The following is a 14,828-nucleotide window of genomic DNA, read 5'->3' as shown; positions in this document are numbered from 1 at the left end:
ACATGGAAAAGAACATGATGAATAAGTTACCGCCACCAGAGCCATTTATGAAAAGAGATGGTGTTAATATTGCAGAATGGGAGGAGTGGAAGGAATATTTTAACAATTATATATCCATTTTTGATGAGGAGGAAGAACCTTTAAAACCGGAGGAGAAGGTGAGAGTATTGTTACACAGTTTAGGAGCCGGTGGACGGAAAGTGTACTATAACTTAAAAAAGGAAATCTATAAGGGAACTGACAGGAATGTATTTGAGAACGCCATGCATGTTTTAGATGAACATTATAAGCAAGTAGAGAATAGTCATGCACAAAGGAACATAATATACAGAGAAGAAGGAGATGTCGAAATGGTTGTGAACAAAAATGAAAATAAACATAAGTATACCATCAGTATGGGTGGTGTAGATATTGACATTAACGTTGACTCCGGGTCAATTTGTACAGTAGTAAGCAAAAGTATATGGAAGAATAAATTGGCTGTGATTCTAGGGAATGAATTGGAAGAAGTAGACACGTCCCTGGAAACATACACTGGTGAAAAAATTATCTTGTCCGGATGTAGAGAGATGAAATTGAGTTACATGAAGAGAAGTATATGGAGTAATGTTTATATTTCAGAAGAAGAGTTCTCTGTACTAGGATGGGACGAACAAATGGAATTAGGACTGACACAAAATCCCACTAGCACAAACCCCATGAGTAGGCTGACAATTGACAAGAGAAGAAAATGTTCTAAGTTGGAGATGTTTAGGGTGAGAACTTCGCCATCTGTGGTCTATGTCGGCGGGACAAGGGCTGTTGAGAGGAATGAGAGGATAAGAGATGCAGCAGATGACAAATCCAAAAGAAATCTTAAAACATCCTGGGGAAAAGATGTTGAAGGAAACATAAGTAAAAGTTTCAGCGAAAAGACCAGTGAGGATGATGGTGTGGAAAAAGTAGAACTGGTTTATAAGGGAACAGGAGTGAAAACACCAACCACGAGGGCAGAGGAGGACCCGTGCAAGTCTACCCGCCTCAAAAATGAGAAAGCGTGGCGCTCTACTGCACAGGCCGAGTACAAACCTATGTCAAGGGAGAAATGTGCTGATGACATTGGCCTAGTAGGAGGGGATGGCCAGAGTCTGAATAAATCAAAGAGTAACGTGAAAGGAGAGTACTGGGACTGGTTATATAGCGATGTGTCTGATAGGGAAAGTGAAGAAGCACACGATAAGGTTTGATGTTCGCATTTCAAAGTTCCGTTAAGAAGGAACAGGTGGCTTATAGAAGGCAGAAGAGAAAATGTGTTCAGTGACACAGAAGACTCAACCACATTCTTCCGTAGAACAAGTTTGAAGGAAACAGAAGAAAGACTGGTCTTTGATGAGGCACGTACTGTAGGGTCTACAAGTGGCTCTGGTACAGAGTACAACAAGAGAACTGATGTTAGGCCCGACGCTGATCAAGATCATGAGAAGGAAACCAGTCGCAGGAGTAGGTGTAGACGCAACGTAACATGGTTCAGGAAATTTCCAAAGAAAAAGGATCCTAAGGCAGTTGCCACACATCTATGCGGAGAAGTGGAACAAGTAATTGTGGACTAGAACACAATAATGAAACGGATTGCAGTAGCTAGTGGCACACTGTGGAATTAGAGGAAGAGAATAAGAAGACACCAAAAACCATACAATGCCCACGCCAGGAAGTATACGTGGGAAGTGACTCTTTGCATTTTGGAACTGCGCTTGAACACAAGTTCTGGTTATTAGTTGACTCAACCGCATCCTTTTGGTTAGTTCATTCATTCACCTGGGGGAATGGATTTAACTTGGTTTTGGCCCACACGGAACAAACTATCCTCGTTAACAGCAACAACTGCGTGTGAATTGGTAAATGGGTTAAAACTATATGTTGTGTTGGGACTAAACGCAGATTATGACTACGTGGAAAATAATAATTTATCCGTGATGACTTGGCCGCATTATTAATTGACTCTTGTAGTATAATAACCTCAGGTTACTACTGTTATATGTGTTTCTATTTTTCTTCATTCCTTTCCTACGGAAGGAGATGTGTTACGTTGGCACTTTATCTAATCTGCATATATCTCCCGTGTCCCTGTCCCTGCCGCGCGACCCCCATTTGCATGCAAGTGACGTAGGTACCCTTCCCTCTTATTATTGTCCTCTGCATGTTCCCGTCCCTGCCGCGCGACCCCATTAGCATAGATTACGTCAGATGGCCTGTTGCTTATCGGACAGTTTGTCAGGTTGTAGTGACAGTTGAACTGTGAATGAGATTGAGCTGGTGACAGGAGCGCTGCCCGGTGTGTCGTATGTACTACAAATAAAGTAACACCTTCAAGCATTTACCGAGTGTTTACTTTACAGTGGGAGGTATTAAAGTTTGTTCTACCTTCGGGTACTGGGACCCCTGCCAAGCTGTTTTAACTCACATTCAAAACACCCTTCACCGCACACACAGTGACATACCTGCTCCGCTGTAACCAGGCGTCGTAGCACACCCGGGACACGTTAGGTGTCACTGGGTGGGCCCGATGATGAAGCATGCCACCAACTAGGTTGGTGGGTGAGGGCTTCATGAGCACACCTACCAGGTGCCACAACCCCTTGACAAAACAAGACTGAGTCACTAATACTTTAAACTAAAATTCTGTTTAAACCCCCCCCCCCCCTTCCCTAACTTAGCTAGTCTCTTTTTGATTAAATCAAACCGTAAATAATGCCATATAAAAATTCAAAGGAAAATTGTCAACTACCAACGTTTGGCAATATGAGAATATCTGGTGTTGTGATTAAAGCATTATTGTTTGTATTGTTAAAACATCTCCATACATTATCAAATGTAATACACATGAAAACACGGACGTCTTGGAAAAGATGGAGCCCGTTGTTCAATTTCTATTTGACTTTTTATTGAGGTACCCAATCAGAGATACACTTGTTGACAGACCCATGCTGTGACATCACAATACACACACGTTGCTTAGTTCTAGACAGATGTCCTCATTGGAGTTAGAGAATTTCCTTTATGTGTGGGAAGGTTTAGGGGCGTGTCTATAAACATGAGGTGCTGGTTTACAAGTCCTCGCATGTCAGAAAGACAGGGTTGGCGAGGTCTCGTCTCGTCTCATTTGTACTGACGTTGGCTTAAGGAGGCGGTGCCTCGCTGCCTGTGTTGTGCAGACACGAGAGGTGTGAGCTGGCGATGGAACGTCAGTCGTTGTAGGCGGTCCCACTCCTTGTTGTGGAGACTAAGTGACATCAGCTGTAAAGTGACCCTCCATGTTGTGGTGACGTACCAGGCGTGGCATTACGCGATGACGTCAGGCGCGGGGGGTGGGGCTCGAAGAACAGGAAGCGCCGCTGCCGCAGCTTGTACATCCCAGGTAAGGCCGCTGTTTCCCGGGTTCACAATCTTTCGCCATCCTCTCTCCTCCGGGACCATCCCGGCTCCGGCGCAGCCTGAGCAGGGGGCCCCGGGATAGGAGCGTAGGACCACCCTTGTATGGGGAGCAGGAGAGCCTCTGCGGTGGTAGGGGGGCCGGGGAAAGTGGGGCAGGGGGCGGGGCTAGTGTCAGATCCTGCCGCCCCCTCTTTGAGCGTCCCCCACTGTCAAATCTGTGAAGCTGAAACAAACGCTCCCCCCCTTCATAGCGACCACCCTCGCCCGGTAGAGCGAAAGCAAAATAGCCTCATGGAGAAATAATCAGTTTAGTAAAGACAGCCCCCCATTGTATGAGAGACGTAAGCCCCGAAACGTTAATTTACCCACCCGCCTACACCGTAGCCAGAACTCTACTAACAAACATATGCCCCCCCCGTGGAAAGACCGAAACATCTCAATTTTACCACAGATAACCTTTCTGCCCGTGAGACAGTCGGAATTCCTCTTGGCAAGATAGCCCCTTTCAGACAGATATAAGTATAGTTAACAGAGAACTCCCGATTTCTAGACACCGACCCCTTGAACAGAAAGTATCCACCTGTCAGATAGCACTCCTCCCCCCCCCCCCATAGTACTTCATACTAGAGATACAACTACTGTCAAAGCCATTCCTCTTACGCCCCCTTCCTCCAGGTTACTCAAAGCAATCGAAGTCAATGGGTGACTGAATTCACTCCTGCTAAGTCAGTTTGCAAGTTAAGGTTAATTTTTGGTGCTAGACTGACTTGGTAGTCTTAGGCCTTGGACATAGTTGGTACCTGTGCTTACTACCTACAGATGCCACGAAGAGTTACTTCCTTTGAGCCCTCATTGGAATTTTACAATAATCTATGCCACAGCACACTCTAGACTGTACAATGTTTGGTACTTGTGTTTTGGTTCGCTGACTGTTGTGAAGTGAATGCCACTGCCTAGTTAGTAAAGTAAATACTTTTTTTAATTTCAACATGTTTTATTTATTTCTCTATACAAGAACACATTAGCAATTCTGTTACAGGGTCAGCATAGTTTGTCCCAGGCGTTATCAATCAATCAATCATGACACCTGTATAGCGCGCTACTCACCCGGAAGGGTCTCAAGGCGTGGGGTGGGGAGGGGTATGTTACTGCTCAAAGAGCCAGGTCTTGAGTTGCTTCCTGAAGGAGAGATGGTCCTGGGTTAGCCGGAGGTGGATGGGGAGGGAGTTCCATGTCTTGGCTGCCAGGTAGGAGAAGGATCTTCCACCGGCGGTGGCTCTGCGGATGCGTGGAACGGCGGCGAGGGCGAGCCTGGTCGACCGTAGCTGGCGGGTGGGCGTGTAGAAGGTCAGGCGGTTGTTGAGGTACTTGGGGCCCAGGTCGTGGAGAGCCTTGTGTGTGTGGGTGAGGAGTCTGAACGTGATCCTCTTGCTGACGGGGAGCCAGTGCAGGTCTCTTAGGTGGTTGGAGATGTAGCTGTGTCGGGGGATGTCCAGGACGAGTCGTGCGGAGGCGTTCTGGATGCGTTGGAGTCTTTTCTGAAGTTTGGCTGTGGTTCCGGCGTAGAGGGTGTTTCCGTAGTCCAGTCGGCTGGTGACGAGTGCCTGGGTGACCGTCTTCCTGGTTCGGTGGGGATCCATCGGAAGATCTTTCGGAGCATGGCGCAGGGTGTTGAAGCACGATGATGAGATGGCGTTGACTTGTCTGGTCATCGAGAGGGAGGAATCCAGGATGAAGCCCAGGTTACATGCGTGGTCTGTTGGCTTGGGAGTGGTGCCCAGGGCAGGGGGCCACCAGGAGTCGTCCCAGGCGGAGGGAGATGATCCTAGGATGAGAACTTCCGTCTTGTCCGAGTTCAGTTTCATGCGGCTGTTCTTCATCCACTCGGCAACGTCTTTCATCCCTTCATGTAGGCTGGCTCTGGCGGTGGCTGGGTCTTTGGTGAGGGAGAGGATCAGCTGTGTGTCGTCGGCGTAGGAGACGATGTTGAGGTTGTGTTTGCATGCGATGGGGCTCATGTAGACATTGAAGAGGGTGGGGCTGAGTGATGATCCCTGTGGTACGCCGCAGATGACTTTGGTGGCCTTGGATCTGAACGGAGGGAGGCAGATTCTCTGGGTTCTTCCGACGCGGGACGAGATGATCCACTCCAGTGCCTTCTCTTGGATTCCGATGTTGCTGAGGCGTTGCACTAGGGTGCGGTGGCAGACAGTGTTGAACGCTGCGGAGAGGTCCAGGAGGATGAGTGCCAATGTTTCCCCGTTGTCGAGCAGGGATCTGATGTCGTCAGTGGCTGCGATGAGGACGGTCTCGGTGCTGTGGTTGGCGCGGAAGCGGGATTGCGAGTGGTTGAGGGATCTGTTCGTCTCGAGGAAGGCGGCAAGCTGTCTGTTGACGGTCTTCTCGATGACTTTGGCAGGAAAAGGGAGGAGCGAGATGGGGTCGAAGTTCTTGAGGCCGGTGGGGTCCGCTGTTGATTACTTCAGGAGGGCGCTGAGCTCGGCGTGCTTCCAGCTTTCCGGGAAGGTGGCGGTGTTGAAAGAGGCGTTGATGATGTCCCGGAGATGGGGTGCGATGACGGAGTCGGCCTTGTTGAAGACGTGGTGGGGGCAGGGGTCGGTTGGGGATCCGGAGTAGATGGTGTTCATCGTGCGGGTGGTGTCTTCAGTGCTGACCGGGGTCCAGGCGCAGAGGGTGGTGGTGGGGGGCATAGGTTCGGTGGTTGTTGCGCCGAAGCTGTTGTGTATTTTGGCGATCTTGCGGTGGAAGAACGAGGCGAGAGTCGCAGAGGTCTTGCGAGGGAGTGATGTCGTTGTTCCCGGCGCTGGGGTTGGAGAGCTCTTTGACGATGCTGAAGAGTTCCTTGCTGTTGTGGGCGTTGTTGTCCAGTCGTTCTTTGAATGCTGTCTTCTTGGTGGTGCGGATCAGCTGGTGGTGTTTGCGGGTGGCGTGCTTGAGGGCAGTCATGTTATCTGTGGTTTGGTTGCTGCGCCAGGCTTTCTCGAGGGTGCGGCAGTTTTTCTTGGAGTTCTTGAGTTTGTTGGTGTACCAAGAGGCTTTCTTGCTGCTGTTTGCTGGGAGGGGTCTTCAGTGGTGCAAGGTCGTTTGCGCAGTTGGTGATCCATTGTGTGAGGTTGCTGGCTACTTCGTTGAGGTCCGTTGTGCTGGCGGGAGGGTTCTGGATGAGGGAGTTGGTGAGCTGGTCGGCGGTGATCTTGTTCCAGTTCCTGCGAGGAGCCTGTTGCGGGTGGTGGTGGGTCGTGTTTTTTTCTGATGCTGAAGTGGACGCAGCTGTGGTCAGTCCAATGAAGTCCGGTGGAGTGGCTGAAGGAGATGTACTTGCTGGAGGAGAAGACGCGGTCCAGTGTGTGGCCGGCGTAGTGGGTGGGGGTGTTCACCAGTTGATTGATCCCGAGGTTGGCCAGCAGCGTGGTGGTGTTGCTGTCCTTGTTGTTCTCCAGGTGGAAGTTGAGGTCCCCTATGAGGATGTAGTCAGCGGAGGGGAGGGCGTGCGGATTGATGAAGTCTGTGATGTCTTCGGTGAATTGTGCGCGTGGTCCCGGGGGTCTGTAGATGAGGGTGCCTCTGAGTGTGGTCTTGGGTCGGTGTGTATCTAAAAGTGGAGGTGTTCGGCGGCGGTGAAGGTGTCATCGGAGCTGGTCGTGATGCGGATGGTGTTCCTGTGGATGATGGCGATGCCTTCTCCAGTCTGGTTGACGCGGTCCCTCTGGGTGATCTTGTATCCGTCCGGGATGGCGATGTCGGGCGCCGAGGAGGCGTTCATTCAGGTTTCCGTGAGGAAGGCGACGTCTGGTGATGTTGTGTCGAGCAGGTTCCAGAGTTCGACGGTGTGTCTGTGGACGGAGCGGGTGTTGAGCAGGATGCACTTGAGGTGGTTGCTGCTGGTGCTCGGCTTGGTGGGTGCGGTGCAGGTCCGGAGGCAGGTGTATTTGCAGGCTTGGCAGTTAAAGGGTCCGTGGGTGCGCCTCGGGGTGGCTTGGTAGCAGGCGGGGGTTTGGCTGGCATTGAGTGTGTTGAGGTTGGCGGCGTCGTAGGTCCGTCGTGTGGCCAGGCGTCTGCGGGGGCCAGGGGTCCTAGCGCTAGGCGCGGACGGGCGCGGACGGGCGCAGACGGGCTTGCCTTTGGCGCGCCCGCTGTGCATGCGCGCAGACTCCGCCATAAATGGTGTAGTGGGAGGGGTGGAGTGGGAGGGAGGAGCAGCTGGGTGTCGCGGGGAGGAGATCGGGGTACAGAAGGCAAAAGGGGGGGCGGGGCCGCAGGGGACCAGCGGCAGGGAGCGGGGCGGGCGAGAAAAGACGGCGAGAACGAAACAAAAACAAGCACTGGTAGCGAGCAGGTAGAGGCAGGTAGGGAGACCGGGCACACTCACGGAGAGCCGCGCGGCGGGTGGAGCGACCGTCACCGACCAGGGTAAAGTCGCGCTGGAACACCTTAAGTATCCGGAGGGAAGGAGGAGCAGCAGGGAGGCGGGAGCGGGGTGGCGCGGGGAGGGGATCGGGGTACAGAAGGCAAAAGGGGGGGGCGGGGCCGCAGCGGAGCAGCAGCAGGGAGCGGGGAGGGCGAGAAAAGACAGCGAGAACGAAACAAAAACAGGCACTGGAGCGACCGTCACCAACCAGGGTCAGGTCAGGTCACCAGTATTTATACATCAGTGTCTTGAGACCTTGTTCCGTTGGTTTAGCTCACCCCTTCAAATCGATAATTAAAGAAAAGAAAGGCAGTCAGAAAAGGGAGAAGAAAGGGGAAAGAGGAGACAGGAGAGTTGCATCTATTCGGTGGGCATGCTTGAGTTCTTGCACTGACTGCCTAAAGATAAAAGAGCAAAATTAAAAACTTTAACCATTGTGTACAAGGCTTTTATTAGCAGGTGCTCTGAATTGATGGTAGAGAATCCAGATGGAACATACCCAGTAAACTCTTGACAAATGTATAGTTAAACTAGGTGTGGAAATCTGCTTCATAACTGTTAAGATTGTAGAGCATGCCTTATGTATGGATGTGGCTAAGCTTTGGAACTCCAAGCCCCATCTTGTGTAGGGAATCAGTGTTTGTAAACAAAAATCAGAGAAGTTCTTAAGCCAAACTGTATCTATCCTTTAATCTAGACTAATAGCTGTGTAGTGGGTATGTTAACTGTCTATATGTTAAAATGCTACATTCATAGTGTGCTATATACATGCAGTGTAACGCAATAGAGTGAGAGTTCATCTACTGCAAGGAAATCCAACTATTCTGCCACATAGAACCCTCTGTGAGAGAGTTCAGCTTCAAATGATATCCCTTGTACCAGATAGATGTGAGCGCCTGCAGAGAACCTCGTACCAGCGAGAGCTCCTCTCTGCCTCAGCTAACCCTTCAGCAGAGAGAACATCCACTCTGCCACAAATAACCACTTCATCAGAGAGGCTGAGACCCTCACTTACCAGTTTGAGTTTTACTGCCACAGAAAACCTCCGTCATTGTGTGATTTGAGAGCCCTCTTGCTAAAGAGTCCCACTGCCAGTGAGACAATTCAACCCCCCCACACCCCCCTGATTTACCAGAGCGAATTCCCCTCTGCCACAGCAAAAGTCTTAACTAGGCAGGTCTGTTCTGCAATGTAGAACTAGAGAACAACGTCCTGCTTAAGAGAATTTCACTACGATAGGGAAATTACTTTACAGTGAAATACCCACCCCGCTTTAACCCCCTTGTTAAAATGTTGTGACTTGCAGACAACCTCTACCAGAGATTGTTCCTCTCCCACAGAACTCCGCTACCAGAGAGAGACATAGAACTTCTTTACTACAGAGGGAGCTCAATTGTCAAGAAGAAACACCTTAGCAGAAAGAGCTCCCATCTCTCCGAAGCAATCCAGTTACCAAATAGTACCCCCTCTCACTGCCGACTCCTCTCTCAGAGTGGGACAGAGAACTCTTAACTGAGAGCCTAACCCTGCCACAGAAAATCTCCATACCAAAAACACTGTCCTATGCTGCACGGATTCTGAAACGTGAAATCCCCTACAGAGAGTGATCTGTGCCAAGGAGAACCCGATGCCAGATATCTCCCTTAAAATACAGAGTACCCCCTTATTAGCTGGCAACTGTTACAGAGAACTCCACCAGAAAACTCCCTTTTCAGAGAATTCACTGTCCCATCGAGCTCCCTTTACTAGATAGAGTTCCAATCAGCACTGTGCTACAGAGAACATCTTTGTAAGAGAAAGTTTCCCTCCCACGGAGCACCCTTTACCAGAGAGTGTTTGTCGGCTACTGTAAACCCCTCTACAAGAGAAACACCTTACAAGAGATCATTCCGTTGACAACAAAGATTCTTACCAGAGAGGGCACCCTTTTTGCCATAGGAAACTCCCTTTCAGATGGTGCTTCCTCTCACCAAGATCATAAGACACATATAACTCTTACCAGAGAGTTTTCTGTTGCATAGAACCCCTTTTTCCGGCCAGAGCATTACTCTGCCAAATGGAACCAGACCTCAGAGAAGCTGTTCTGCAGAGAAACCTACACCATGCCACATGCAACACCTTATTATCCGGCTCCATAAGGAGCCGGAAACACCACAGAGAGTTTGCTGCCACGAAGAACCCCTTTAATGGAGTTCTTTTGCCAAGAAAAATTGCATTACCAGAGAGTCCCCTTATGCCATTGGGAATTTCTCTGCCAGATAGTGCAGCCTCTCACAGATGTCGCCCGTGTTTGACTAATAACTCATAACAGATAGTCTCTCTGATTCACAGACACCTTTACTAAAAAAAGTAATCGCCCTCTCCCAGGGACTTCCTCTGCTACAGAAACAATCCTAATAGACGAACTTCACTCTGACACAGAGGACCCCCCCCCCAAAAGTTCTGCTTCTAAGGAGAAACCCAGTACTAGAAAGTACCCACTTGGCCATAAAAGTAAGGACCAGTTGGGTCATCCACAAGAATTGTGTCTGCAGTTTATTCACTTGCTTTAAAGTTTGCCCCAATTGTTACAGGTCGCTCAACAGACATGTCGAGCAGGATTTGACAGTGTGGTGTCTCAGGATCCCAAGAGACCCCCTCTAAATATTGTTTCAAGTTCAGAGGTCATTTCTGCCCATTTTTGTAAGCTCCTTGGAGGCATTTCAGACCTATTCAAGGCTGAGCACAGACTAAGAGCTGGCAGAGGCTTGTTCCAATTAACATTCTGACAGTACAGGCTGTTAAGTATAACTTAATAAGTCACTTATCTTTAATATTTATTAAAATCCAACTTCACCACTGAATTGGATTTCTAATAGCGATTAAAACATGGTGGTTTAATTATTTTTTATTGCTGGTCCTGTTTCTGAGATACAGTGTTGATTTTCTAATCTTTACTTAGGTTTTCTACATGAGACAGCTAATCCTGCCCAGTGGAAATAGCTTTTTGGGCCTTGTCACTGTAGGGACACAGTAATATTAATTTTCCCACTGTTAATGCAAAACACCCTACATTGTGGGTTGCAAGGCCCATATAGGGGTGTATTACTGATATTTAAAATGGTGTTTTTGACGTGTCAAAAAGCTTTATTTTAATCAATAGCATTCCAGGTTTTATACTGCAAAAGTCAGGCTACATTGGTAGACCTGAAGCCATGTTTTCTTTTGTGACACTAGTGTGTGATACAAAGTGCTGCAGTCCACAGGTGACAGTTAACTTTTCGTGCCAGGAGAGTATTTCCACACCATACACTATGGTCTTATAGAAAAGATAAATACGCCAATCAGGAATTAGCCAATTTTTCTATGTTTCATAGGCTAGAGGAGATATACACTGGAGACTGGACTTCAGTGCCCCAATGTGCAGAGTCTGAAAAACAGCAAAAAAATAGGGTCCAGCAAAAATCGAAAAGTCAGGAGTGACCATGCAGAAAGGTTGATTTCCTACAACCCCCCCTTAATAAAGCTTCCTCAGCAATAGGTGAATCCTATATGAGATATGCCACAACTAGGGCAAGCACATCAACCAGTGGAGCGGCCACATATTGGCACTGTGAAACTTATATTTGTGGCTGTTCTTGGTCTTTGAAAGCTAAGTGCGAAAAGAGGTTATATATTACTCATTTCTGGTTATTGTTGAATCCACACAGTTCACCTTTTTTATTTTATTAAACTTCCACAGCAGCCATATAGTGCACAACCTGGCAATAAAATGCCTGTCATTGCTCATACCAATCTGTTGAAAATACATAGTTGCGTATTACACTTACTGTTAGTAGCCTAGCCTGCTCCCAAGCCCTCCCAGCCTTTGTAAACGAGAATATAGGATATCGTTACCCCTTTACCAGAAGGATGTTATACCTCAAATCTAAGCATATGTTGCCAATCTATCCATTTGCTGAATATCCATGGGTTAGCACACTGACGGGGACCTCAAAATTACATTTATTGCTGTACAGAAGGTGAATAAATACGTAAAATGTTGTCGGGCCCGCAGGATTTTTAACTGAAACACCATACCCTTGAAATACACTTGTTAAACAGCTTTCAGTCTCAGATAGGTCCACATTAAATGATGTTGGAGACTGTTCTGCCATAGCTCTTCTGACAAAAGGACGCCCTGGTTCCTTTTGAGAACCTCGGGCAGGCAGTTATCCAAGCAAGTAAAAGGACCCCATTTTACCATATATGGAATACCTTTACCTAAATTAGAGAGGGACCCACGTCAGCTGTCGCAGGCACTCTATAGTTCTGTGCCTTTTTATGTGCTCGCACGGCAAGCGCCTCTTATGAAACGGTCTTCCCCCTGTCATGTTGTTGGTTCTGTTTTTCAGCCTTGACATATATATTACCTAACCACCCCTGTCATGTGGTTGGAAGCATGTGCTTGCTTGCACTGTTTGTTGTGCAGACTGAACACTAGTGTGGGGACTGCCCTCACTAGCAGATATAATCCACATTAGTTAATCCTGAATGCAAGAGTGCCAAAGACTCTGACTAAAAACATGAATATTTACATACACGTGCCTTTGTATACAAATATGTTTGCTTTCATAATGCAGTGGGTTGGTGCATCACATAAATGCAAACGCAATACTAATATTTGAATAGCATTACCATTTTTTTTCATTTCACTGTAAAATGATTAGGGCTTTTTTTTTTTACAGATGCATAACAGCACAGTTAGCATTTTATGTTCAAGAAGATAATTGAGTGGTAGTTAGACTGGGAAGCCAACCTAGAATTGTAGGGTTGTTTAACAAGAGTAGGACTGTCATGCCTTTTCAGTCACATGGACAGAAATGCTTTGTTTCCACCACAGCATTGAGCGCCATTGTGTACTTGTTATTAACACTTCACTGTGGTTTGACAGCCTGTGTGTGGACTCTGGTGTCTCCAGAAAGTCTTCTTTCTAGAAATATTCAGGGTTTTAGTTTTTCTATTTTTTTACAACAGACAAAAAATATTTAATTTGTTAGTGAAATCCGCATAAGTGGTCTGTGATTCAAAAATAGCTTGTATAATTTGGAAAACAACAGCCCAGTGAGGTAAGCATTTTCCTTAAGTGCGATGGACTGCTCTAATCAAGGCTAAATATGAGGGGGGAAAACATTGCTTTTTCATTCCACATAGACTGTTACTAAAGCGATTTCTTAGATATAGTGAGAAAAATGTCTCACTACTTAAGTGTACTAGGGATCAGTTTTTAGGGAAAACTGAACCAGGAGCTTTAACCATAGTGATTGGATATATGCATCTGTTTGCAAAGATTCAAATCCTGATGAAGTCCTTATGGACGATACGCGTTGGCTGGGCTGATTAATTTATGGCCATAAAGAATATTAATAAAAGAAGAATTTTCAACAGCAATACATGACTCCATGTGATATAAATGTTACCTTTTGAATTGGGGTTGACTAAAGGATTTTTTTTGGTATACGGTTTTATGTAATAATCCAAAAAATAGGATTGATACATCACAAAGATACAAAGTGCGCCTGGTTCAGTTTTCTATAAAAAAAATCTTGTTTGAATGACGATTTCTTGGCAGTGGGGTCGTAAACTGTTGACTGTTTTGAATGTGTATATTCATACTGGTGCGATCCTAAGCCAGGCGACACTGCTGAATTCCTCTTGACGCTAGGGTCAATTTTTAGGTGTTGCCTGAGGAAAATTTTAGCAGTCTGTCTAAAGATCTTTTGTGGACCATACAAAAAGCTTAGTGGGCTTTATGCCTGCTTACTGTTGGTTGACTTTCTTGTCACTCTTATTTGCTTGCTTCTTATTCCACTGTGTTCCTCTTCTAGTATTGGTCGCTCTGTGGAGCATTCTTCTTTATCATCCTTTTTATTGGATAATTTGTATCATTTTACTGCTCACATTCAGGTAGCTACTTTTTAGGTCGAGCTTACAGCGCTTGGGCTGTCGCTTAGCGACCTATTGTGTATGTGTTAGGAGTTGAACTCCACCCATTCTTAGCGGATTGCTTTTATTGGTCTCTCTTAGTGCCCTTTAACAATGCTTGTTTTCAAATGGGCAACCTGCAGTCTTTCTTCCTCCTCCTCGTTTCCGGTTTCCTCCGTGCAGCACTGACCAACTACTACATTATTACGCCCTAAATGTTTACGTCTTCGTTGAGGGGACTACTTTTGTTCTTTATGCGTTTCCCTGCCACAGTGTCACACTTGTTTTACGTCCACTAAGCACCTTTGTTCCTTGTTTAACTTTATATCCTTGTTTAACAAAGCTGCTAAGCTGGTCACCGCCCCCCCCCCCTCCCCCCATCAGAGCATCCCAGGAATGCCATCCCCTGCTTCGTGTGAGCAGCGGTGATGCGAGGGGCCATTTGCCATTACTCTTAGAACAGGCATCTGTATTTTTTTTCAACTGTTGGTTACCGAGCTAAATTGATTGGCAAGCTCCTTGTCCCGGGCTTTCTATGCATGCCAATCGATCGGTGCAGATGAGACGGTGTGCACATTGCACGTCATTGATAATTATTCCACTGCAGCCGTGAGTATCTCCTTCGAGGAGGAGGAGGTAATAAGAACACAGGCGGCAGATGTCCCTACAGAAGCGGGCTGTAAATATGACTTTTTACGAATCTCACTAAAGCGGCAGAGCTCGCACTATCTGCCCGTTTATGTTTTCTGTTTTTTTAACCCACACGTGTGTAGTCAACAGCATGGGGGATAGAATACAGGGATCAGTAGCTTTCTGGACCTGCTTTCTACTCTGGAAGTGTCCTTGATGTTTCGAGGTTGCTGTCACAAAGCGCTTGGGCTCTACACAAATCAAGAAAATAATGTGCAATGCTGCTTGAAATGGCACACTTAACTTCCAGTGCTCCTCACTGGTCTGTACAACGCGATATATACTGATCTATTGTCGTTTGTACACCTCTCTTTATATTGTCGCTAAGCAGCCTTAAATACCACTTGTGGGCGCT

At 47.3% G+C, this 14,828-nt stretch overlaps 1 protein-coding gene across 1 annotated transcript in view; it reads left to right on the top strand.

Annotated features, from left to right (window-relative positions):
* The first annotated feature begins 3,213 nt into the window (after positions 1 to 3,213).
* The window catches only part of CSNK1E (casein kinase 1 epsilon), a 230,776-nt gene continuing 219,161 nt past the window's right edge, over positions 3,214 to 14,828 (top strand). The window contains exon 1 of the mRNA XM_086963318.1: positions 3,214 to 3,394. Coding sequence (XP_086819444.1) covers positions 3,326 to 3,394 — 69 coding nt within the window. The 5' untranslated portion in view covers positions 3,214 to 3,325. The remainder of the gene's footprint in view (positions 3,395 to 14,828) is intronic.

The sequence above is a fragment of the Lissotriton vulgaris genome, chromosome 1_1 (assembly GCF_964263255.1).
Source record: "Lissotriton vulgaris chromosome 1_1, aLisVul1.2, whole genome shotgun sequence".
NCBI lineage: Eukaryota > Metazoa > Chordata > Amphibia > Caudata > Salamandridae > Lissotriton > Lissotriton vulgaris.
This window is presented reverse-complemented; position numbering and strand designations above follow the sequence as displayed.